Raw genomic sequence first — 25,694 nt, 5'->3', positions numbered from 1 at the left:
CTGCCGGGCCAGGGCAAACCACAGGACTTTCCAGGGCTTGGATTGTTTCAGGTTTGCTGCCCCCATCCCTAGAGCCCCAGACAGATTCTTAGCGCTGAGCATAGCAGCTGTGGGCAGGTGCTTTCCACCCAGGACAGCCCCCCGAGTCCTGCCTTCAGCAGTGGGCCTGGCACTGGCCCCCACCCTCAGGATCAAAGGGTCATGATTTCATTCATAATTTGTATCAAATGTTGAAACTTGGTCCCTGGGATCCGGAGCCAGCTGTCATGCCCCAGTACCCCTGAGAGCTTGCGGGAATGTTCCAGGGAAGCTCAAACCATCTCCCCTAGCTGCAATCACTGCCTTGCTTTGGTTGCTTAAAATGCCTCTTGATGCAGAGCCTTGGCAGCCTAGGAGCATGGAGCATTTCTGATGTGGTGGTGACAGAAACACGGCTGGGGGCCTGGGGAGGAACGCATGCTCCTTGAGAGAAGGCGAAGAGCAGGAGCCCCAGAGGCTTGAGACCCGCCCCCCCGCGTTGCTGCCGGGCCCGCACAGCGGTATTTCATACAAGAGGTTTTATTGAGGTGGTGTCAGTACAATCCGTCAATACTGCTGGTTTTCTTTTCAAAAAGAAGTCCCTTTTTGCTTTTTTTGTTGTTGTTCCCAAGTGCATTTTTTCCTAATCTGTGACACAGGGCACATAATAGGTATGTAGAGAACTAAGCTTCCTATACCAGGTTAGAAATGAAATTACCAATGAAAACATTCAAACCTTAATCTTAAAAAAAAAAAAAAAAAAACCCTAGGAATCAATATAAAAATGTACCAAAGTACCGTAGTTTTCATAGTTAAAACTTGGCATCGTTTATCAAAGCTAGTCAAGTGGACACCTGGCACTAAAATCCCATAGAATTTCAGAAACACCAGCCACCCCTCCCCAAAGGCTTCAGGAATGACATTTAGCAGAAGCTAAGTTCTGTGAAACAGCTCTTTCTGGCTCCCCCAGTGCCCTACTTAGTCCCCTGGGCTCCCCCTGAGAGAGCTGATGAATCTCCACCCATCGGAACACCTCCCTGACCGATCAGATGCTGGTGGCTTTGGCCCAGGAAGGAGGCTGAGCAAAAAGGACCCCAGCACGCTCGGTTTGAGACTCATTCATTCTCTCGGGTATCGGAGATCAAGCTATCCATCATGAACCCCAGCCAAAACCTGTTCAAGTGTCTCTTGCACAGCTTTGGGTTTCACTTCTTTTGAAAGACAAAACAAGCAAAGGGCCTGCTTTGTTGGGAGAAGTGGGTCGGGGAGGAGGCCTGCCCAGGGGCCCGGGGGCCCGCAGCGCAGTGAGCCAGAGGTCAGCCACCACCGTTCCCCAACACGGATGGTCTGGTGCTGGCCAGAATCGGAGCAGTGCGAGACCACACCGGGCGACCCAGGTTCACACTTGGTACAGAGAAGTGGGTCGGCTCGGGGAGGGCTGATGGAGAGGCCCCGCGCCCCCTGGGAAAGTGGCCATCTTTGCTCCAGCATTAATCTCAGCTTTATCCACTGAGCTTGAACTAGGAGATGGGAGAGGGATCCTGCCCGTTTCCTGCAGGGGGCGCTCTGCTTGGGGAAAACGGCAGAAACATCCAGAGGCAACTCATTCCAAAGGGGCCTGTTGGCACCCTTTTCCTCAGAGCCTCAGCCTTCTGGGCCCTAATCCTGCTTAGAACAGGAAATTGGAACCAGAGGGTAGAAGGAGAGGAAGCCCCCTCAGATTAACCCCTCTAGTAGACACACATACCCGCCATATGGTTCTTGTTAAGGAGAAGCAGGCGGGAGCCTTCTTCATCCCCGAGCTTGTGTGTACCTTGTTCTGAGGGCCAAAAAAGAGGCTCTCTGCCTTGGGGACACTTGGCGGGGGGGATACCTTACAATTTTGTATGAAAAAATCAGCCCTCCCCCAGCAGGTGGAAGGAGAGGAAGGGAGGGTACTCGAGTTCGCTGATGGTCCATCCTGCCCCGGGCCTGCTGTGGCAGTCCCCAAGGGCCTGTGTGGCTGCCCTTAATGCTGAGCAGAGCCAGTCAGTGGGAGCAGCCTGGGAGAAGGAGGTGGACATGAAGGGCCGCCATCGTGCCCCAGATCCGTGCCCCTCCCATCACAAACCACCGCTCCTGCGGTTGCAGCTGGAGCAGAAAAGGGGTTGGCCCTTCCCAGGACCCTGCAGAGAAGGGGCCACGCACCTGCACCTGCCATGGACAGCCCTGATGCCACAGCATCACGCTGGGGGTGCAGTCCTGGCAGGGCGTCCACACTGGCGACCTCGATGCTCCCTGCCCTTTGCTTTCCCCTGGAAGCAAAAACTCTTCAGGGGATGGAGGTCCCAGGGGAGCTGGAAGAGCCCCAGCCGAGATCCGAGGTACCATCTGGGGGCCAGCAGGAAGGGCAGGGCTTGGGCCTGTGTCTCCCTGGGGGAATGGAATGGGGAGCTCAGTCCCCTCTCCGCTGTGACTCAGAGAAGCAGCATCCTTCACCACCCAGCAGAGCCCAGGACTCCCGAGAGGGCAGGGGGCTCCGGCAGCTGGGCTGAGCATCCTGGGGCCCCTGCCTGCAGTGGGGGCGCAACCCCAACGCTGCACAGACACTTCGGGGAGAGGAACTCCGGCCAGCCTCTTCCAGAAACCACCTCAGCCTGCATGGAGGGAGGAACCAAACCAGTCTCCTCGGGCCTAGGCCACGGCCGCCTCTGCTTCCGCATCTGTTCAGCCTTTGGTTTTTTTCTTTAAATGGAGGTTCTTGTAACTGAGAAGGTCTCTCTACCACTAAAGAGGAAGAGGCCAAGGCGGCAAGGCCCCCGTGGTGTTATGTGGGGCAGAGCAAGAACCCTGAAAAAGAGGAGTGGATATACTCGGTGGAGTAGAGGCCGTTGGCCTGGTCCGACGGCATCTGCACCCAGACCTGGTCGTTGGGCCGCAGCTGGAGCACGGCCCCGCCAGACGCCTGGTCCAGGTAGCCCTTCTTGTATTCATCATAGGTGTACGTGGCTGGCACGTTGTTCTTGTACAGGGCCACCCACACATTGGTGCCCTTGACGTGCACGTGGTAAGCGAAGTAGTAGACCCCGCCCACAGGGCAGGTGAAGATGCCGGTGGCCGGGTTATAGCCGCTGTGGCCATTGTAGAGAGTCCGGTCAAATTTGACAGGCATGCCCGAGGCGGGAAAGGGTGAGGTGAGCACGGCGGTGAAGGCGGGTGTGGCGTGGGCCGACAGCTCCCCCAGGCCAAACTGCGGCTTGCCCCCCTTGCCCAGCACAGCGCCCTCCACGCCACCGTTGGGCAGGTGCAGGCCGGCGATGCCAGACTCATCAAAGGCTCCAGGGGCACCAGGGGGACCGGGAGGCCCCGGAGGCCCAGGAGGGCCAGTGAGTCCTGGGGACCCGGGGACCCCAGGGGGCCCTGTAGGCCCAGCCACTCCGGGTTCCCCCACTTTCCCCTCTCCAGGCAGCCCTGGCAAGCCGGGTTCGCCCTTCAGGCCTGGCAGTCCCTGGGGCCCGATAGGACCAGCTGGGCCCTGGAGCCCTGGGATTCCTGAGGGGCCCCTCAGGCCTGGCTGCCCAGGGAGCCCCAAGTCGCCCTTCTGCCCCAGGGCTCCTGCCACCCCTGGTCCCCCAGGGCGGCCTGTGAAACCGGGCTCACCTTTGGGCCCAGTTGGTCCAGGGAGTCCATGCGCACCAGGGAGCCCCCTCTCTCCTGGAGGCCCAGGTTTCCCAGCCAGGCCATTAGGCCCCTGGTCACCCCGAATACCAGGCATTCCTGGGGGTCCTCCAGGCCCTGTCTCCCCCTTGGGCCCAGGGGGCCCACGTCTGCCAGGGAGTCCTGCAGACCCTGGAAGTCCTGGAGGCCCCCCAAGGCCCTGCGGGCCCTGCTCCCCTGGCTCCCCATCCTCACCTGGCTCACCCCTGTCCCCCAAGAGTCCTGGGACCCCAGCTGGGCCCCTGTCCCCCTTGGGGCCTGGCAGTCCTGGTACCCCATAACCAGTGGGGCCTATCAGGCCAGGGGGGCCCCGGGTTCCTGGTTCTCCTTTGGCCCCTGCTGGGCCCTGTGGCCCTGGCACCCCTACTGCCCCTGGTATTCCCACACCATCCACCCCAGGGGGCCCTTTTGGGCCCAGAGCCCCTGGCTCCCCCCTAGGTCCTGGTACTCCGGGAGGCCCCGACTCACCCTTATCTCCAGGGGCCCCAGGAAGCCCATCCAAACCTGGTTTGCCCAAGCCAGCTGGACCAGGGAGGCCAGGGGGTCCAGGGGCACCCCCCTGCCCTGGGGCCCCAGGTAGTCCTGGCTGGCCCACTCCATTATCCCCCTTGAGGCCTCGATCCCCTGGGGGCCCTGGCTCCCCCTGGGGCCCTGGCTCCCCTCCGAATCCTGGGGGCCCTGGTACCCCTTGGGGGCCTGGCTTTCCAGGGACAGCAATGCCTGAGGGCCCAGGGAGGCCAGGAGGTCCTGGGGGCCCCCGAAGGCCCTGGTCCCCTCGTATCCCTGGCTCACCCCGAAGCCCTGGCTGTCCTGGTGGTCCAGCCTTGCCCGGGAGCCCTGGGGGACCAGCCTTGCCCATCCGGGAGAAGCCAGGGGGGCCGGCAGGGCCAGGCTGCCCATGGAGTCCTGGCTTTCCGGTGCCTGGTTTTCCTGGGAAGCCAGGAGGGCCAGGGGGTCCCCGAGGCCCGGGCTTCCCAGGCGGACCGGGCTCGCCTTTCAGGTCCATCGGCAGCAACGGAAGAGGCATTTCTGAGAAAGAGAGAGAGACAGAGAGAAGGGGCAGTCAGGGGCCCGGCAAGTGGGGACGGGGGTCGCATCTACCCACACCCCCATGAGGTAACACTACATCTGCTCATGAAGGCCACACCCCGTCTCCCTCTCCGTGCACTCATGGAAGATGGGCTTTGGGGGTTTAGGTCCAGCGGCCCTCTTGGGGGCTCCTAGCACCCAACCTACCCAGGCTGGGCCTTCGCCAGGAGCTTGGGGTGACTCCCGTCCCTGCACCACCTGGGGGGTGGAACGGCCGCCAGGTGGCGCCAGCAGCCCTCCTTAGAGCCCGTCGGACCAGTCCGCCCCTCCCCCGGCCCCCGCTTCGGTCCCGCCCCTTCCCCACCCGCGCGGAAGACCCCTTCTGCCAGGCGGTCGCGCCCCACTTCCGGCCGCTCGGAGGTCGGAGGCGCTGGGCCCGCGCAGGACGAAAAGGGAAGGGCGGGGGGAGATCTCAGGTGGGAATGGAGAGGCCGTGGCTGGGGGCCAGGAGGAGCTGGTGGGGGGTCAGGAGGCGGGGAGGTGGGGGTCAGGAGCCGCCCGAGGCCCTGCGGGCGGGGAGGCGCTCACCCAGGTACTGGCCCTTGCCCTCGCGGAAGGGCGGCCCCACGGGTCCTTTGTGCATGGGCTGCACGTACTTCACGGGCGCGTAGCCCGCGGCCCCGCCGGCCCCGCCTCCGGTGGCCGCCCTCGGCCCGCACCCCAGCAGCAGCAGCAGCAGCGAAGACAGGGGCGTCAGAGCCCCCCGCATGGCGTCCGCGGGCGCGCTGCAGGGAGGAACCGAGAGGGGCCGTCAAGCCAGCCCCCGGGGGGCTTCGCACCGGGCCCAGGGGCTCCCCGAAAGATCAGGACGGAGGTGTTATTCACGAGCAACGCCCACGTGTCCGAGGCTGCGGGAGTCACCTGCTAAAGCTCCCGCAAGCCCGCGCAGCGCCCTCCGTCCTCGCCCAAGTCTCCCGGGGGCCCTCTCCCCTGGACGACAGCCTGCTCCACAGCGGCCGCTTGGCAGCCAGACGCCCTTCCAGCGCACCCATCTGACCCCGGCGCACCCCTGCTAAGACCCTTGGATGGTAAGACCCAGTACCATGTGCTGGGCCGGCTTTCTGCCAGGTCCCAGGCTGAGTTCTCCAGAGACAGGAACTCCCTTAATGCTCTCAGTACTTGAGCAAGTTATTATCACTGTCATCCCCATTTTCCAGATGACAAAACTAAAGCAAAGGGCAGCAGAACTGGGGTCTGAGGTCTGCCTGACTTCACGTTATGTTGATGGTGCCCTCCTGGGGCTCCCCTCTGCCTTCAAGATCAAATCTGTGGTGCCTAGCAGGACGTTCAGGGCCTTTTAAAAATCTAGTCCCTGCCTGTCTCCAACCCTATCACCTACCACCGCTTTTCCGTCCCTCCGCTCCCCCATACCTTTGCCCCTGACACCAGGCAGCCTCACACTTCTGGGCTTTTTTGCTGCTGCTGTTTCTCTGCCCTCGATGTTTCTTTTTCTTTCTTTCTTTCTTTCTTTTTCTTTCTTTCCTTCCTTCCTTTCCTTCCGTTCTTTTCGTTTGTCTGTTATTTAAGATTTTATTTATCTATTTGACAGAGAGAGACACAGCGAGAGAGGGAACACAAGCAGGAAGAGTGGGAGAGGGAGAAGCAGGCTTCCCGCCAAGCAGGGAGCCCGATGCGGGGCTCGAACCCAGGACCCTGGCATCATGACCTGAGCTGAAGGCAGATGCTCAACGGCTGAGCCACCCAGGCGCCCCTCGATGTTCTTTCAATTTCCTACTCATCCTTCAGGACGCTGGGACGCTGTCACCCCTTCCTCTCTAAAGTTGACTCCTCACCCCTTTGTGTCCCGATCTAGCCCTGCCACAGCACGGAGCTCAGCTGTGAGAACAAGGCCTCGGTGGGGAAGAAGCACAAACTCTAGAGATGGACACGCAGCCCGAGTGGTCCACTCTGGGAACCTGTTTCCTTAGGGGGTAAGATGTCCCACACAACGCAGATGTGCATCCACGGATGAATGGACAGACTGTGGCGTAGCCACCCCGTGGGACAGGATTCAGCGAGGCAAAGCAATGAAGCGCTGCTTCGTGCTACGACACAGGAAAATCCTGAAAACACCATGCTAAGTGAAGCAGCCGGTCACAGAATCATATATGATTCCATTTATATGAAGTGTCCAGAAGAGGTAAACGTAAAGACACAGAAAGTGGACTAGTAGTTGCCTCGGGCTGGGAGGAAGGGGAAAAGGGAGCGATCACAAAGCGGGCAGGGTTTCTGTTAGAGGTGATGAAAACGTTCTCAAATTGACTGTGATGACGGCTGCCAACATTATTTTAAAAAAACTATTAAATCGGACACTTTAAATGGGCCAAGTGTGTGATATGTGAATTGTATCTCAATGAAGATGTCGTTTTATTTATTTATTTGAGAGAGAGCGCGCGCACAAGCAGGTGGGGAGAGCAGAGGGAGAGGGAGAAGCAGACGAGTCCCTCTGAGCAGGACTCCATCCCAGGACCCCGGGACCATGACCCGAGCCAAAGGCAGACGCTTAACCGACTGAGCCACCCAGGCGCCCCGAGATGTCTTTTTTAAAAAGCTAGACCAACACCCTGCTTCTCAGGGCTGCCGTGGGGGTAGGAGGCGCCCCTCCATATTGGAAGGAGAGACTCTGTGGCACTTTGAACATCCAAGGCAGGTCCCACCTCCCCTGCCTCCCAGCTCTGGGCTCCTCCGCCCCCCAAGCCCGGGGCCTCTCCACACCTGTGCCTGACTGCACGAGGGGCCTGCGGGTGGGTTGTGTACATCCGGGGACGCATGTGGGCAGCAAGGCCGTCCCTGGGGTTGGGCTGGGTCCAGAGGTGCAGTTCAGCGTTCCTGCAAGCTCAGTATCACACCAAGCTCTGAAGGAATGAATGCGGGGCTCCGGAGAAGGCCGGTGAGGCCGCTAGCCCCGGTTCTGCCATCCACCTGTCTTGTGACCTTGGGCAGGTATATGTCCCACAACCCCCCTGAGCCCCCGGAACAGGAATGGCCGCCACTGCGGGGCTCCCCAGCCCAGGGCTCTGCAGGCCCCGCCTCACAGGGTCCTCTCAGTCACCCCTGAGGCTCATACAGTTCTTATCCCTGTTTTCTATAGATGTGGGAACGGAAGCCTCGCCTGTAAGAATCTTGCCCAGGACACAGCCTTCAACACAGGCCCCCTGATCTGTCTGCACCATGACCGATGCCAGGACTAAAAGGCCGCAGCCCGTGGGCCAGGCCCTCAGGTACGTCCGGCTGATGGAGGCTCCGGCCGGGCACTGCCCTAACGGGTCAGCCCCGAGAGGCTTGCCTCTCCTGTTCTCCACGTGGGAAAACACGCACGGTCCGACCCGAAGCCCGAGCGCCACTCGAGCCCCAGTCCCTAAACACCACGTGGTCCCACCTCTCTGGAGAGGGCTTCCGGCCCTCCTGCTGCGGCCACCTGCGCTGGGAGCGTGCTCATCCAGGCACGCAGCCAGAATGTTCTGCCTGGTGGGCGGAGCTTGCAGCAGGAAGCAGGGGGAGGCGAGGGGGTGGTTCTGGCCTGGGTAGGCCAGAGGCCAAGGTCATGGTACTGCCACAGGATGACTCAGGACAGCCCTGGCTCTGGGAGCCCTGACCCTCTTCCCATATAGAGCTGAGGCCTCCCTGGGGTGGGGGACGATGGAGGGTGTGGGCAGCCTTGGGCTCAGCTGGAAGGGGGCTTAAGGCAGAGGACTGTGGGGACGCCTGGGTGGCTCAGTTGGTTACGCATCTGCCTTCGGCTCAGGTCATGATCCCAGGGTCCTGGGATCGAGTCCCACATCGGGCTCCTTGCTCAGCGGGGAGCCTGCTTCTCCCTCTGCCTGTCCCCCCTGCTTGTGCTCTCACTCTCTCTCTCTGACAAATAAATAAATAAAATCTTAAAAAAAAAAAAAAGCAGAGGACCGCGGGGGAGCATAGACAGACAGGACACCAGGGCAAGAGCCCCAAGTCCGGCCAGGAGCCCAGGCAGGGCCCCCCGCCCCCAGCCAGCTCCCCACCTTTCAGCCTCCTTGGCCATGCCGGTCCCCGGGAAGCATCCCTGCCCTGTCCCAGCACCTCCTGCACCGGGCTCCCTTGGCTGAGGGTGACAGGCATGCTGCAGGACCCCGGAGCAGATGTCTCCTCCCCAGGGAGCAGAGTCTGCATCAGGATGACAGCTCACAGTCGCGACACCAGGGCCTCCGGTCAGGCACCAGCCCAGTGCTTTGTTCAATAAATGATTTCCTTCCGGGCGCCTGGGTGGCTCAGTCGGTTAAGCGACTGCCTTCAGCTCAGGTCATGATCCTGGAGTCCCGGGATCGAGTCCCGCATCGGGCTCCCTGCTTGGTGGGGAGTCTGCTTCTCCCTCTGACCCTCCTCCCTCTCATGCTCTCTGTCTGTCATTCTCTCTGTCTCAAATAAATAAATAAAATCTTTAAAAAAAAAATAAAATAAAATAAATGATTTCCTTCCCATGAGGCCCCTGGGAACGAGGAACCCCCCGCCCCACTCCTCTTTCTGCAGAGGAAGAGCCTGAGGCTCAGGGAGGTACAGCGATGCACCTGTGGGCGAGAGCGGGCAACCAGGATTGGAGCAGAGGTCTGTGAAAACTGCCAGGGCCGCAGCTAGACAGACAGACAGACAGATAGACAGGCTCCAGGCCGATGGAGAGAACATCACTCCAGCTCCCAGAGGGGAGGCAAGCCCATGGCCTTGAGAGGCGGTGTGCTGAGCCTGTTCGCGGGGCTGCCGAGAGGGATGATGCCCCCGGAACGGCCGGTCGTGGCAGCCTCGTGGGACATACTGCCCCCAACCCAACCACCATCAGAGCCGAGGGTGCCTGGGTGCTCCGAGCCCCCTGCCTCCTTTGCACTGGCACCCCTCTCCCGCCCCTCACCCCCCACAGCCCGGCCCCCTGAAGCTCTGTGCCTTCTGCACATTGGCCTCCAGACTCTTATTTATCCGTGGACTTACCCCTGGGAAGCCTATCGGACGCCTGCCCTGCCCGCCGAGGCCTGCACGTCCCCTCACAGCTCTGCGTCCCTCTCTGGCTGTGTCACTCTCTGTCCCTTGCCTGGCACACAGTGACACTTGATAGAAGTTGGATGAACTCAAGTCCCTGTCAAGTTTAAAGACCATACCGATAACTCCCTTGGTCCTTTCCTTTGTTCAGATACCTGTCGTTGCCCTGGGAGCCCCCTCCCCAGGCCCAGAATGAGAAGATGTGGGGACACACTCACATGGCCTCAATCAAAGGACTTGAGCTAAGAACAGCCGGCACGGAGAACAAGTGCAGAGAAAAGAACGATTCATTCGCTTGCTCCTTGTTCTCCCCGCGAGCAGTAGTGGCCAAGCAGGGGTGTCAGGGCTCAAGGCCGGCTCTGCTGTGTGACCTTGGGCAAGCCATCACCCTCTCTGGTGACCTCTGAGGGAGCAAGGCAGGAGCCAGGGCAGCTGGGAAGAGGCCGGGCTGGCAGGGGCACGAGGTGGGGTGCGGAAGGAGACGCTGATTCAGGGGATCGAGCGCGGTGGCGGCGGGCAGGGTAGACGAGGTGTTTGCACAGCTGCAAGTCCTTAGCCGGGATTTCCCCCTTTTCAACAAATCCCCGTAAAACAGCGTTTTGTCCAAGTCAGCGTTTTGTGGCAGCCGGGGCCTCCTCCCGGGGCGGCCAGGGGGGCTGGCTGGGAGTGCACAGGGCTCCAGGGTCTTTCAGACCGATTCGGGGCTGGGGGGAGGACGGGGTGCCGGCAGGAAGAAGTGGCACCAATACAGACCCCTGTCCCCCCGGACGGGGCTGCGGGAGGGGGAGAGCCACCAGCTAACAACGACCCCCCCACACCCCACCCCCGGCTCTGCTCTCCGGGAGTCCTGTCCCAGGGGTGACCAGCAGAGGGCACCCCCCCCCCGCCCCGCCAACCCGGATCTGACGGAATGTAGAGGCCTGCCCGCTCCAGGCCCGCTCCAGGCCCATTTCACAGCCGAGCTACCAGAGGCCCAGAGGAAAGGGGGCGCCGAGGGAGAAGGCTCCCCGGGGACCATGAGGGGGTGTGGCCGGTGTGGCCCCGGCAGCGCCCTTCCCGGGGGTGGAGGTGGACGGAACTCAGCCCTCCCTGAGCCCCCATCACAGCCGCGGCTGAGGGAACATGGGGAGCGCGCAGGCAGCCCCGGCCGGCCAAACCACAGGTATGTTATGAGCGCTTCCTGTTGTGGAGACATTTCTGTGGGATCGCCGGCCCCTCTTGCTCCCCCCGGTGCCTCCTGTCTCCCCACTCACCCAGCCTCCCTCTCTGCTCTCTCCCTGCATCTCTGGCCCTGACTCATTTCTCTTTGTCTCTGTCTCTCTCGCCACCTCAACAGGTGAGAAGTTCTCGCTCAGGCTCTCTCTCTCTCTCAGGGGTCCAGCCCTGGGGACCCCTAAGGCCCTCCTAGGTTCCGGCAGCCCCTGGACTCCTGTTCCAGCACAGCTATGTATGAGCTGTGTGACTTGGGCAAGTGACTTAACCTCTCTGAGCCTCCGTGTCCTCACGTGTGGAAGGATTAACTGAGGTGATCTGAACCACTGCCGTTCTGTCCTGCTACCCTGATGGCCAGAAAGTTCTCCCTTCAGTCTAACCCAGGTTTCTCTTGCTGCAAAACAACATCTCCAACCTTGAAAAATTTTACTCAGGTAACTTGCTGCCAAAGGCCAGGGCCTTATGAAAGTTCCAAAGTCCATTTTCTGGTCTTCCAGGCCTTTTCCCTGATGGCTCCAGAGATGGGACTGACTGGGGGGGGTCCCACAGCCTGCTCAGGACTAGGATGCACTCATGGATCTCACACAGGGGCAGAGAAGCTGCCCTCCTCACCCACTGGGCATGGTGCCCGTCCCCCACTGCCCAGACAGGCAGCTCCAGACTTGGCCGGGGCTCCCTGGCCCTCCTCCCCCACCTCTTTCCCCACTTGTGGGAATTGGGGAGCTCTTTTCTGTCCTTTCTTTTTTATTTTAATATTTTATTTATTCATTTGACAGAGAAAGAGAGAGAGAGCACAAGCAAGGGGAGCGGCAGGCAAAGGCAGAGGGAGAAGCAGGATCCCCGCCGAGCAGGGAGCCCGATGCAGGGCTCGATGCAGGGCTCGATCTCAGGATCCTGGGATCATGACCTGAGCCGGAGGCAGACACTTAACGACTGAGCCACCGAGGCGCCCCTCCTGTCCTCCTTTCCTGAGTCTCAGATGAAAGGGGTGTGCGCCTACTCAAGGCCCAGCCACCTCCAGACCCCTTCCCCGGGGCCTCCCACTGTCTACATATGCCCCTCACCCCCACCCTGTCTCTAGACTCTCCATCACCTGTCCACACAGGCCTGACCGCCCCCCCACCCCAGCCACCCTCACCTCTCCCCAGCCTTCTCAGCCAAGTTCCTTGGAAGGACTGTCTCTAACCCTCACCCAGCTCCCTGCTTCCTACACCTCTCAGCACAGAATCCTGCCTGGGGCTCTGCTCTCCTCCTTCCTGGAAAGGCTCCTTCTCAGATTCTTCTCGGCTCCCTTCCCCTGCCCACTCTGTAGACCCAGGCTTGCCTCAAGGAGCTGGCTGAGGCCTCATTTCCTTGTCTCTGGATGTTTCTCCTGCAGGTTCCAGCTCTTGCCAGCCCCACAGTCCCAATCCCATCACTGAGGGCTCCCACATCTGCCTCCAGCTATGACCTCACCCTGAGCCCTACTCTCAGGCTGAGCATTTTCACCTGGCTGGCCCTTAGATACCTCCACCCGAACTGCTGTCATTATCTTCTCCCCATTACTTGCTTCTTTCCTGCTCCCAAGGGCCCAGGCCAGATATCTGGACATCACTTCTGACTCTTCCTTCCTTACAGGGCAGTGAGGAATCTCCCTAGCCTGTACAATGCCTTAGCACAATTAGAAAGGGCTACCCCTCCTTCCAGCAGACTCAGGTACTCTCATTGCCTTTCCTGGGTGCCCTTGTACAGTAACCAACCTGCACAACTGTACATGACAGCCCTGTTCCTTTACCTGTACACCCCCAACCCAATCCTGCAGGCTCTCCTCTACTTCTCTCACTTCTATTCCTTCTCCTCCTTCCCCATAGTGTCTACCCTAATACATACCTTATACTCTCCCAACACAGCGCAGGCAAATCCCAGCCGTTTAGTAAAGGTTTATTAAGTTGCCAAATCCTCGCCTGCACTATCATAGCAGCCTCTCTCCCATCCTCACTCTCAGCTTCTCTGTTTTTTTCACAGATACGCCAACAGCACTTCTTAAACTTCAGTGTGCATCAGATGGTTTGTTAAAACACAGGTTCCTGGGCCCCACGCCCAGGGATCCTGATTCAGTAGGTTTGGGGTAGGGCCCAACATCTGCATTTCTTTTTTTTTTTTTTTTTTTAAAGATTTTTTTTTTATTTATTCATTTGAGACACAGAGATACAGAGAGAGAGAGAGAGAGGGAGAGAGCATGAGAAGGGAGAGAGGGAGAGGGAGAAGCAGGCTCCCCGCTGAGCAGGAAGCCCGATGCAGGGCTCGATCCCAGGACCCTGGGATCATGACCCGAGCCGAAGGCAGACGCTTAACCATCTGAGCCACCCAGGCGCCCCCCAACATCTGCATTTCTAACAAGCTCTTAGGTGAGGTGCTGCTGCCTGTGTGTGGACCACACTTTGGCACAGTTCTGCCCGTGGCCCTCCCCTGCTCTGGATTCTCCAGTGGCTCCCTATCCAACTTGATAAATTCCATGTTATTCTGCAAATCGCGTGGCTTCCTGGAGGAGGAGGCATACTTCAGACCCAGAAGGATGTGGACCAATTAAAATGGAGGAGGTGGAGAGGGCAGAGGTTGATGGTGAGCTTGGCAAACCCTGAGATCACAACTAGGGCACGCACTCTAAGAGTCAGAGGAGGAGGGTGGAGGAGGAGGCCGGGAGCAGCTTGCTATGGGAGCCATGTGGGTGTGTGCCATGCCCATCTGTGTCCCTTCCTCTGTGTCTCGGTGTCACTAAACCCAGATCCTCACCTGCCTGTGCCTCCCAGGCATCTCCTGGGTGTCTCTCTCATCCCGTCTCTGTGTCACTGTCCTATTTCTGCCCATCTCTGTGACCCCATTTGTCTCTCTCCTCTCCTGTGTCCTTGAACCTCAATCCCTGTCTTGAGTTCCAGCCTCTATAAGTCTCTAGCCGTTGGTCACTTGATGGGACACTCGGGAAGGCCAGCGATTATGGCCCTAATGCCCATGCTAACGTCAGGTCTGTGTCTGACCTCCCTGGGTGGAGACTTGTGGAGTCCAGTGCCCGTGAGCTGAGCTCTCTGTCCTTCAGGATCAATAGGAGACTCTGAGCCCCTCACATCTCAGTGCACAGGCATGAAGATTGCTCCAAAACCGAAGAACCGCCTGGAACCTGGGACTTGGGGGGTGGAGGGAGGTGGCCAGGTGGGGGCAGGGCTGCCTGGGGGCCACCTCATCATCCAGGTCGATGGCAGGACAGAAGCACTGCTCCCTGCCCACCCTGCCTCCCCTACCAGGCTTCAAATCTGCCCAGAGTCCCAACATCCCTCACCTGTGCACGTGAGGCTCCCAGACACAAGGCCTTAGTCTGGGAAGCAGAAGCAGCCCTGTGAGGAGGCTGGGAGGGCAGGGCAAAGCTCTAAAGCCCAGAGGAGTAATGGTGGAGCATTTCAAACTGAGAGCAGAGCAAACATGTGGGCAAGGAAGAGCAGGGGCCTCTGCGGTGGAGGCATCCAGGAGGGAGAGAACTTCAGGTCTGGAACTCGGCAGAGGGAAACACGGACTGGAGATAAAACCAACCAGGTTGCTGTAGCCTGGACGAGGGCCGTGGATTCCCCCTTGAGGAGAACACCCACATTTAGGGCCCACTGCAGCCCTGAACCCCAGCATCCTCAGATCCAGACACCCCAACCTTCTCAGTGTTTCCTTCTACCCACCTACCTGCCTTTGCCTCACAGCCCTCTCTGCCCAGAGTTCCCTTCCTATCTTTCTCCTCCAAGCAAACATGTGATTCCTCATTTAAGACAGCTCAAATGCTTCCTCCTCCAAGCAGCCTTCCGTGCCTCCCTCCAGCAGAACAGCTACTCCTCCTGGGCACCTCTTCCCCCATCCCTGCCTCATTCCTGACTGGAGCTTGGCACAAAGTAGGTGCTCAATAAAGTCTGCAGCCTGGGTGCTCCAGCTCCAGGCCCCTGACAACCCCACCTCCCACCTCCAGCCACGGCTGCAGGATGACTTCCCATAGGGCCCCTTGTTCTTTGTGGTTCTTCCAGAGTCCTTCTCAGCTCTGGGGCATAGGGGGCTGGGGCGGGATCTCCCTCCCCACAGGGGATTAGGTCCACTGCTCCGGCTCGGGCCACTGCCCAGCTAGAGGGCGGAAGGTAGAAGTCCCACTACTCTCCTGGGGAGGAGCATCCTGGGGCAAAAAACGCTTCCAGGGAGGTAGGAACAGCCAGCTGGGGGCAGAAGAACCAGAAGAGGCCCAGCAGTGGGCAGGACTCAGGGCAATATGTGTCCTCAGGCAGGTGGCCAGGGGACCGGTCCTGCCCTGCCAGGGGGCTCAGGCCTCAGCTGGTGACATCGCTCACTTCCCAGCAGAGGTCTTGAACTTCTGCGCGGGACTGAACATGGAAATGTCCCCCGCCCCCACCCCAGCCCCAGCCATCCCCAAGCCCCGGGCCAGGGTCGGGCCTTCAGGGCAGCCAATCCCTCGCCTTCTGGTTCACATTTGCAGCCTTTTCCGGAGCGCCACCCTCCGCCCGCTGCCTCCTCGCGCCGGCCAAGATTCCTGAGCCTTCGCAGCTTCCCCGCTCGGTGGCGGCGGCAGGAGGAGCCGGGCTGGGTGGGAGGGGGCCTGGCGGGAGCCCAGCCAGGCCACTGCACCCCGGGCAGGCCAAGCAAACACAGGCCGCGCCAAGGAGCCAGGGCGAAATAGTTCACAAATGAGAAAAAGCTGCTTCCGAGTTGGGCTGGGGTTTTAAAGCCCAGGCCGCAGGGAGCTGAGGTCACCTGCGCGAGGGGCTGCCCGCTAGGACACCCTGAGCCTGGGTGGTGCTTCCGCCGCAGCAGGAGGGAGCGAAGTGAGACCCCAGCAAGCACCGGCCTCCTCCAGCTGCGGATGTCGGAGAACCCCGCCCCCACATCTAGCTTACCTCTCAGGTCCGAGGGGCCTCTGAAGGTCCCAGCAAAGGCAAGGCCTGGGGACGAAAGAGGGGGACAGTGAGGAAGCTGCCAGGAGCCTGGCCGGCCCTGACCCACAGTCCCCCCACCGCCACCTGCCCACCCCGGGGCCTGCCGCAGCCCTCTTACCTGGAGCCCCTGCAGGAAACTGGCCCCGATCTCAGCCCCTCATCTCAGGGAGCCTGAGGGAACTGCCTTCCTTTATTTGCTCCCTGCACACTTAGCAGTGCCCGTGCGGGCCTGGGCTGGGGTGATGGAGTTCCTCCCGTCCTCCGGCCCAGAGTGAGGAAGCTCCTTCTGCGCACCAGGATCCATACTGGAGAAGTCCCTACTCTCTGTCGGGCCCCGGGCTAGGGTGGCCCCTACCATAGGCTAGGGTTCCTGCCTGAGGACTCTCCTGCTATGTGGGGAACCGAGGCTAGGCCTTGGGGCACAGAAACGGCTCAGCCCCGGGCCCTGCCCTGCCCTGAACTAGCATCAAACAAGGGCCCATCACACAATTGGCTAACATCTCCAGGTTGTAGGAGCCCAAAGTGGGGAACATTGCCTCCCCCTTGAGCTTCCCCAGAGGCTTCACGTAGGAAGGGACACTGGAACTGGATCCTGAAGAATGAGTAGGAGTCTGAAAGGCAGACAAAGTCAGAAAAGGAATTCCAGGCAGTAGGAAGCAGCTTGGCAGAAAAGGGGAAGGTCCAGAAGGGCCACGGGGTTGGGAGGACAAGCAGGAGCTGAGAAGGCGGGGGCAACAGAGTGAGGAGCCTTGAATGCCATGCTTGCATTTCTTTGGAGGGCAATGGGGAGCCACGGGAGGTTGCTGAGTGGGGAGGGGCGGTGGTTGGAGCCCTGGATGGCCAGGTCCCCATTTCTGCCTCCGTCAATCAGGCCTCGTCCCCGTCACACACAGCTGTACACAAGGGAGCTGAGGCTGGAGCCCGGGCCCAGATGGGACTCCCGGGTGGGTGGGGAGGGGACACCTAGCCAGCCCACCTGGCAGGGAGGCCAGCAACGGCGTCACTTTCTCCCCCAGCTGCTTGCTCTCCTCTGCCTGCTGCCATGGAAACTCTGACACCCCGGCCCTGTCTCTTGCTGCACGAGCAGCCAGATGCCAAAGCCAGCAGCTCCTAGGTTTTCCCTCTGACTCGGATAAGACCTGCCTCCATCCCCACCACTGAGCGCCACGACCCTAGAGGTGGGTTGTGATGCCCCTCTCTGAGGGCCCAGGCCAGCTCATGAAGGCCGAGGGGGAGGTCCTCACTGCCCCACTCAACCCGGGCCCCTGCGGCCCCCTCCCCCAGCCCCAGCGCCAGCCGGGCTCTGGGCTTCCAAGGATAAGCATGCATTTAATGGGGTGGTGGCAGGGACAGGCGATACGTCCAGGCCGAGGGAGCAGCATGGGTGAGGGTGTGGAGGTGTGAACGCCCTAAACATATCCAGAGGATGGGAAAAATTAAAAGAAAATAAAGGAACGAAAGAACTAACTAATCACAGCTAACGTTTATCTTGCACCTACTATGTGCCGGGCTCTGGGTTTCTGCGGTGGATTATCTCACTTAATCCTCACAATGACTCAGTGAAGTAGGTACTTTGTCTTCCCTTTTTACAGATGGAGAAACCAAGGGACAGGAAGGTTAAATACCTGCCTCAAGGGCACGCAGCTCATGAGGGGCAGAGACTGAATTTGAACCAGGCTGTTGGCTCCCATGCTTGGGCTCTTTGCCTCCGCACTGGACAGATGATTTGGAATGAGAAGGGCTAGCCGGTGTCAGCCCGAGAGATGCCTGAATATCAGAATCAGAGGGACACGGCCTACAGCTGGCTCCCCAGCCCGCCCCATGGTAGCCCTCAGTAACAACTGTCTCTAAATCCCAGGTACTATGCACCCCAGACACAGCACTGAGCATGCTCCCGCCATTATTTCCTCAAACTCCTGCCCAACCCTATAAGGTGGGAATTGCCGTCCCATTCTTCTGAGGAGGAGCATTGAGATCCAGAGGGGTGACATTCATTCTGCAAGGTTACGGCGCTGGGAAGCACAGGGGCCAGATCTGAACTCTGGGGCTCGTCCAGCCCCCATATGGCCAAACCACCTGTATAGCTGGGCTTCCGGGGGACCTCAGGCCCCGGGACCTTGTTCCCCCTTCTCTTCTACCCCACCTGTGCGGTCGCAACCCGGATGGCCATAGGGACAGGCAAGGCTGGGAACACGATGGGCAGCGAGTACGGAGGGCCTCAGGAACCTCCGCCAGGTGATCCAGGCCCCCTCAGTCCTCCAAAATGGGAAGCTGGGGCGGGTGGGTGTGCCGGGGCAGGGCCCTGGCCTACTTCAATGGGACTCTGTTCTTAACCTCCACCCACAGCTGCCTTTCCTAATCTCCTCCTTGAGCTCCTCCCCTGGCGACATCTCCTCTTTGCACCGAGCCCACTGCCAGCTAAATCCCAGGCCAGAGGTGGGTGGGACAGTCTGCACCCCCCGCCCCCTACCAGCTTCTCAGCAGAGGGCTCCCACGGAGGCTGGCCAGGGTCCCGTGCCCACGTCCCCACCCCAACTTTCCTAACTGAGGTGCTGATGGCCCTGAGGCAAACAGTCGGCCTCTCCCGGAGAGGGGCTCATGGGGGAAGTCCCCATTTTCGGAGCAGGCCCAGGCTGAGACTCTTGCTTGAAAAATCATGAACGGTTGGGGCGCCTGGGTGGCTCAGTTGGTTAAGCGACTGCCTTCGGCTCAGGTCACGATCCTGGAGTCCCGGGATCGAGTCCCGCATCGGGCTCCCTGCTCAGCGGGGAGTCTGCCTCTCCCTCTGACCCTCCCCCTTCTCATGTGCTCTCTCTCTCTCTCAAATAAATAAATAAAATCTTTAAAAAAAAAAAAAGAAAAGAAAAATCATGACGGGTTGAGAGCCCAGCTGCCTGGGTTCTTCTCTCAGCCCTACCTCTTCCTAGCATGTGACCTCACTCATCTGTGCCTCCACTGCTTCATCCATGAAATGGGATCAATTACTATTCACAGAGCATGTGGGAGGATGAAACGAGTTAATGTCATAGAGCGAACGTCCAGCGGTATTGGCCACATAAGAATGTTCAATAAACGTTCGCTGTTATAATTATCATCACCGTGACGCCTCTTAAAAGCCCTGTGAGATTAGTACTATAAACCCTATTTTACAGATGAAGAAACTGAGGCTCAGAGAGAAGTCACTTGCCCAAGTTCACCTAGCCAGTTAGTGGTGGATGGCCCCAGCGTCTGGACCTAGGCTGAGGGAGTCCACAGGGGGTGAGGACAGCCTCGCAGCTCCCTGCGGCAGAGGCACAGTGGGGGCGGTGGGGGGAAGGTGGGGGCTCCCACACCCCTCCTGCCTGACCCCCAGGAGCTCCCCGTCCCCCACCCAGCCCCTGCTGCCGCTGCAGGAGGGGGACTCTGCATTCCTGGCTAAGCAGCCGGATTTGCTGTGCTCCCGGAACTATGAGAAGAATGTTTGCCACGAGCTGAGCGCGGTCGCCTGTCAGAGGAGCGTGGCCTGAAGGGCCCACGCAGAGCTGCAAGGCGGCCGGCAGCCGCCACAGTGGGAGGGAAGAAGGCTAGACGCAGAGAGAGCTTCTGGGTGGTGAGGGCTGTGGCTGTGGGACAGGGATGGACATCACCGAGTAGGCCTCCTGGGATCTTTCAGGAGACGAGAAATGACCTCCACCCCTCGATCGGCATTGCTCCCCGCCACAGGATGGCATCCCCGGCCCATCTCATAAATGGGATTATGGGGACCCAGAGGAGAAGTCACCTGAGGTCACATAGCCGCCAGTGGCAAAACTGAGACCCGAAACCAGGACCCCCTCCTTCCAGAGGCTGCTCTCCCTCGTTGGGCCCACCAGGACCACAGTGGGCTCTTAGATACTAGGAAACACCATCATAGGCCCCTCTCTTCTGGGCTCTCTCCAGGCCTGACCTTCTCGTGCCTTCTACTCCTCATGTTCCCCACCCCCCAACAAGTGCCTCAGGCTGTGAAAATGCCTGGGGCACTGTGGACGCTCAACAGCTAAGTTTCCACCAAATCGGGCCCTGGAGAGGGCAGTGACCCCGGACGTCAGTGGGAAGACCATGAGCCACACATCCTCATAGACCTGGAAGTGAATCCCGGCTCAGCACTCAGCAAGGTGACACTTGGCCCAATTACTGACTTCTTTGAGCCTCCACTTTCCCCTCTGTTAAATGGGCCACTGATTCCTGCCTTGCAGCATTGTTACAAAGCCTAAATGAGACATGTGAACATAGGACCGGGTACACAGTAGGTGCCCAATAAGCTCTTACTGTGACCCTCCCCCAAGGGGACAGAAAGAAGAAGTGACAAAGTTCCTTCCACCCCAGGTCCCTGATGGGCCCTGCTAGTGGGGCAGCCTCGGGGAGGAAGGAAGGCCTGAGGCCAGGATCCTGGCCTCTGATTCACTTCTGCCCCTGGCTGCTGTGTGACCTCAGGCAGGTTCCTCCGGAGTCTCCATCCCCGCCATGGGATGAGCCCATAATAATGGCATGGCTCTCCCCATGAGGCACTAACCCTCTACCACCCCCACTGCCCTCCAAGAGCCAGGAATCTCCGCCAATTCAGGTTGCATGGGGACAGTCACCTCCCAATTCAAAACTTTCCAAGAATCTGAATGGAAGCAAGGCCAAGTGCCTCGCAGGGCCAAGTCCTCCCACATCCCTTCCCAGGATCCACCCAGAGAGGTGTAACCAACACCGATCAGAAGTCTGGTGCTACATGTGTGACCTGGGACCATTCCTTACCTCTCTGCAAGTAAAATGACCCTGGAGACTAGTGTTAGCATTCTCATTTTTATAGATGGGGAAACTGAGGCACAGAGCTGGGAAGCTGCTTACCCAGGGTCACATGGCAAGTAACCCAGGTCAGTCCGACTGCCAAGGCCAGCTGTTCCCCTCACTGCATGCACGGCCTTCACTCAAGACCCACCGTCCACACCCCAGCACCCTGGAAATGCCCACAGAACAGAGTGAGTCCAGAATTCCCTTTCTGGGAGTGCGACTTCCCTAGCTGATGTCTGGGCAGTCGTGTGCGCACGTAGGGCCTCACCACCCACTCGGGCTTCCGGACACACCCCAGGCCTCCCACACCCTACGCCCCTGAACTCATGCCCATGCTCAACACCCAGTCCCTCGCCATCTCAGCGTCCCAGAGACCCAGATCCAGACCCATATTCTCCTCTTCACCTGCCTCCTCTGGGGACAGGCCAGTCACCCAGTGCCAAGGTCCTGGGCCAACCTTGCCTCACCCCCACGGCCAGTCAGTCACTGAGACCTCACCTGTCTCTCCCCTTCCTCCTTTCCATCTATTTCTTCCTCTCATCCCCATGTCAACCACCCACCTCAGCCCCCGTGGTCTAACCCCCTCCAACGGCCCAGCTTCCTCAGCGAGGTCCTTGCCTATGAGATGCCCTTTCATCCTGGCCCCCAGAACAACAGCAGAGACTCCCAGGGTGCACCGTTTCTCTCGGAAATCTAACCCCAAGTAGTGTTCAGTCCCTCCCACTCGTTCCCCCACTGTGTGAGCCACCAATTACTCACTGTCCCCTAAGAGAACCTTCCCACCTCCACACCGTTGCACCTGCTGTTCCCTCTGACTGGAATGGCCTCCCTTCACCCTGTCCACCACCTGCACCTGCCAAAGTTCGAATTCTCCTTGAAAGCCCAGCCAGGGTCACCTCTTTGGTGCTGCCTCGCTGGTAGCCCCTCCCTCCCGCACTGTGGCTTGCACGGTGCCTCCCCCTCGGCGGATACCCTGAGACACAGCTGCACCCCATATGAGAGGCCCCCGTGCCTCTCGGGTTCTTCCACTCCAACTCTGTAAGTGCCTCGGGCCACAGATGGGACCCACTCATTGAGGTCCCATCCCATAAGGAGAGCTCCACGCCTGGCACTGGGGGGGGGGTCTGGAGTGGGCTGGGGGGGCAGCAGGGCTGGGAGGCTGGGGCTCTGCTAGCCTTTGGTCTGGCTCAGACCAGGAGCAGGGGAGGTCACGGGGGCGGGTAGGCTACCGGCCCTGTTTGGTATCTTTCCCCTCCCTCTTGTGAGTACACACATTTACTTCCATTTTTTCTTTCCCCTTCCACTGAACCAAAGAGCGGAAACGCTCATTTTCACTCTGGTGGACAAAGTGAAACCGGAGAAAGAGTGTGAGTGTGAGTGTGAGTGTTGTCCTGTCTGAGCACGTCTGGCTGGGCCCAGTGGGGCCCACCATGCGTCTGAAGGAGTTTGGGTGTGAACGTGGGTGGGCACATACATGCCAGTCGTTTTAGCATCCGTGGTGGTGTGTGTTCAGAACACGTTCACATGTGTGGTTGTGTGTGACCGTCAGTGGGAGGGAGTGTAGCTGTGTGTGACTGTGTATGTCTGTGGTGTGTCCTCATGGTGTTGGGGTGATCGTCCAAGGATCTGTTGGTGTGCCCCAGCCCAGCAGGAGGCCAGTGGAGGCATCTACGCCCTGACCGAGACCGCCAACTCCCCCGCAGAGTTCCTGCCCACCAGACCCCCACCCCTCTCCTGGGCTCTAGAATGGGTTCCATGAGGGCACCCCATCTGCTCAGGGAGTGAGGGTCAGCGCTCAGAGAGAAGCCCCGGGCTGCCTGACTCTCCCGCCACCGCAGCCCCCAACCGTTCCAAATGCCGGGGACAGCTCCCAGGAGGTTGCCCTTGCTAAGGGCACTCCAGGGGGGGATCGACCCTGGCCACAGACAAGGGCACAGGTCTTAGCAAGAGGCACTGTAGGCAGATGGGAGGAAGCACTTTTGGGTCCCCAGGGTCCCCAGAGGGAGGTCAGTGGCATCACTGTCGGGAACCTAGCAGGTTCTCACACACACTGGGGGTCTCACCCAAGCACACCCTGACGGACACACATATTAATAACCTGTCAGCAGACACTCACAGTCCTCCTTCTACCCCACAAATGTGACAGGCTCACTCACAGGTACACACACACACAACAAGCAAACTCAGAGGTCTCGCTTTTCCCCAGCTGGCAACTCCTGAGTCCCTCTGGCTGAACAGTGTTTCTGTACCCAGGGACTCCTGGGGCCCCTGCGTCTCCAGCCCCTGAGCAGATACACTCGGGACCCCAGTCCCTCTCACCCCTGCAAGTCTCAGGTCTGAGCGGCGGTGGGGGTGTACTGAGCCTCTGGTTGGGACAAAACCTCAGTCTCCAGTTTGGGGGTGCTGCCAGAACACCTAGAATAGGAGGGACTTGGGGGCAGAAGCAGAAAAACAGAGAAACTGAAAGGTGGCCAGCAAGCCAGCCATGGCAGAAAGATGGGAAGAGGGGGAAGGGAAGAGCTGAGGGGCTTCCCCTGCCTGGGGCTGGAAGGGGCTGGAAGGCCCCTCACCCCTCCTCTCTCCTCCACCGCTCTATGGGGGAAGCTTTGTCGCTCCCATTCCACAGGTGGGAAGGGAGACTCCCAGAGGTGAAGTGATGCGTCCAGAGCCCCATCATCGGGGGATCCCACCCAGCTGTCGTTGCTGGAGCCCCCACTTCTGGGAGAGGAAGGGAGGAGAGGGCTTTATCTGGGATTCCGCCTGGGCAGCTCTGGCTGGGGAAACGGGGCACAGGGAACGGGACGGGCTCCCCCATCCTAGCGCCCACCCCCTGGCCCGAGGCCCCATCTCATCCCCACCCCGCGGCCGGAGGCGCTGGCCCGCTGGCCGGGACAGTCTCAGGGGCAGCCTAGCCCGGGTCCTGCCCTCAAAGCCCCCAGCCCCCGCGTCCGCGCCAGCCTCCCCGCCTTTACCTGCAGGGGCGACCGCCGGGCGCCGATCCCGGCCCTCGAGGGCCGCGGGGGCGCGCGGGCTCCGGGCAGGGGGCGCCGTCGAGGTCCGCGCCGGCGGGGCTCCGCGTCGCTCTGCCGGCCGCACCTCGCGGCTGCCGGAGTGGGCGGGCGGCGCGGGGCGGGGGGGGGGGGGGGCCGGGGCGGCGGGAGGGGCGCGGCGGGGCGGGGCCTCCACCCTCCTCTTTCCACAGCCACGGCCAAGGCCCGCGCCCCGCCCGGCCGAGAGCGCGCGCCCAGCCCGGGCCCCGACGTGCGCCACCCTCCCTGCCTCCGGAGCCGAGACCCCACACACCCGCGCGTCCCCATTCATCCTCGCGCACCCTGTGTCTGCGTCTGGGCCCCCTGCCCGAGAGGGTTACCGTCTAGGGGGACACAGACCTGCCACAAAGAAGGAGGGTATGGTCAGTGCAGGGACGGGGCAGCCCCGGAGTTGTGGTCCGTAAATGAGCAGTCCACGGCTTCCCGCAAAAGGTGACCCAGGCTGAGGGTGGAGGGCTCGGGGCCCTCAAAGGAGACGGAGGAGGAGCACTCGTGGGCTGCACCTCTGGCTCTAGGGAGGTGAGCCTGTGTGCTCAGGGGCAGGCAGGGACCAATGCTGCACAATCTTGTAGGCCATGCTGAAGCTGGTTAGACTTCACCTTCAGGGAAATGGGAAGCCACCGAAGACAGGAGCAGGGTACAGTGACATGGTCAGAACTGTGCTTTAGAAAGAGTTCCCCCCCTACACCCTGGTCTGTGCAGAACACAGAGGCAGGGACATGGGGGAGGAGGCTGCTGGAATAATCCTGGCTGGTCCACGGAGGCAGACAAACAGTGGCGGTTGGAGGGAAGGGTCAAGGGTGAGAGGAGTTAAGGAGGTGGAATAAGTAGGATTTGGATGAGGGGTGAGGAGCCCGGAAGGAAGGAGGTATCAAGGACAGCGCCCAGGTTTGTGGTTAGGCAACGGGGAGGTGGCGGTCCATAAGGAAGGTGGTCAGATGTGTTGAGCTGGACATGCCTGTGGGATTTCCATGTATCCAGAAGGGAAGTGAGAGTTCTGGGCTAGAGATTAGGGGCCCATGGGGACAGATGATGACTGATGCCACCTAGGCAATGCCTAGGGAAGGAGTGCAGGGAGAGGAGGAAGCCAACGCCAGGACCAGGACACAGGGAACACCAACATTCAAAGGGCATGCAGAGGAAGAAGGGTCAGCAAAACAGAGCGAGAAGGTGGGGGGAAAACCAGGAGAGCAGTGACTCAGAAGGCAAGGGCACAGAGTGTTTCTAGAAGGCCAGGGAGCCCCCAGGGTCAGGTGTCACCGAAGAGCACCCTTTGGGACCAGCAATGAGAGCCTGCTGGTTGGCGTGGGGGGCCAGGGCAGGGGAGGAGCCAGGCTGCAGAGGCTAAAGGAACAGCCCCAGGGGAGGTAGAGGCAATGAGTGCGGTGCAGGAGTTCCCATGAACTGACGCCAGCAGAAGGGGGTTTGGGGTGAGGGTGGGTGTGTGTGTGTGTGTGTGTGTGTGTGTGTTCTAAGTGGGAAATGGCTAAGCCCTCAACAGGTCTAGAAAAGGAATAGGGAAGGTCTAGGGCAGCCTGTCTCTGGGTCTGGGCCTGCCTCCATCGCCCCCTCCCCCTCCTACTGCCTGCCCTCTGAGGGCCTCCCACTTTGCTGTCCCCCTGCCAAGGTACACACCAGCCCCACCACTCCTCAGTGGGGCCTTTCACCGTTGCCCACCTCCAGAGCCTGGGCCCATTCTTGTTCTACCCCTCAGACTGGGGAGGTTGCAAGAGGTCTTTGGCTCTGGCCTCCTGGCCTAAGCCAGCCTGGAGGAACCACGAGGTGGGGGGGCGGGGGGCGGGCAGGCTGGGGCACTCCCCTAAGAAGGGGAGGGGGCCAGTTGGCAAGGGACCTAAGAGGACACTGACTGGGGTGGAGA

General features: G+C 60.2%; 1 protein-coding gene and 1 long non-coding RNA gene across 2 annotated transcripts; one reads left to right on the top strand and one right to left on the bottom strand.

Annotated features, from left to right (window-relative positions):
* Nucleotides 1–306: 306 nt before the first annotated feature.
* COL8A2 (collagen type VIII alpha 2 chain) lies at nt 307–5,512 on the bottom strand. Its single transcript, XM_045895460.3, has 2 exons — nt 5,332–5,512; nt 307–4,743 (listed from the first exon to the last, which is right to left on the bottom strand). Exons 1-2 carry the CDS (start codon nt 5,510–5,512, stop codon nt 2,825–2,827), a joined length of 2,100 nt encoding a protein of 699 aa, XP_045751416.1. The 3' UTR covers nt 307–2,824.
* LOC135364200 (uncharacterized) lies at nt 4,751–7,125 on the top strand. The gene is made up of 2 exons (XR_010411018.1): nt 4,751–5,831; nt 6,353–7,125. It is a non-coding gene; the product is annotated as an uncharacterized LOC135364200 (long non-coding RNA).
* The last annotated feature ends 18,569 nt before the right edge of the window (nt 7,126–25,694 follow it).

Source organism: Mirounga angustirostris, unplaced genomic scaffold, assembly GCF_029215605.1.
Source record: "Mirounga angustirostris isolate CCGP_5_RB_7025 unplaced genomic scaffold, mMirAng1.0.hap1 SCAF_4, whole genome shotgun sequence".
In the NCBI taxonomy this organism is placed as follows: domain Eukaryota; kingdom Metazoa; phylum Chordata; class Mammalia; order Carnivora; family Phocidae; genus Mirounga; species Mirounga angustirostris.
Note: the sequence above shows the minus strand (reverse complement) of the source record. Positions and strands in the feature narration are given on the sequence as shown.

What these genes read in the sequence shown, in the direction of transcription:
- COL8A2 (XM_045895460.3), bottom strand. Translation starts at nt 5,512, where the DNA reads ATGCGGGGGGCTCTGACGCCCCTGTCTTCGCTGCTGCTGCTGCTGCTG. An exon ending in GGGCAAGGGCCAGTACCTGG is followed by an intron (nt 4,744 to 5,331) that starts GTGAGCGCCTCC and finishes TCTCTTTCTCAG; the next exon opens with AAATGCCTCTTCCGTTGCTG.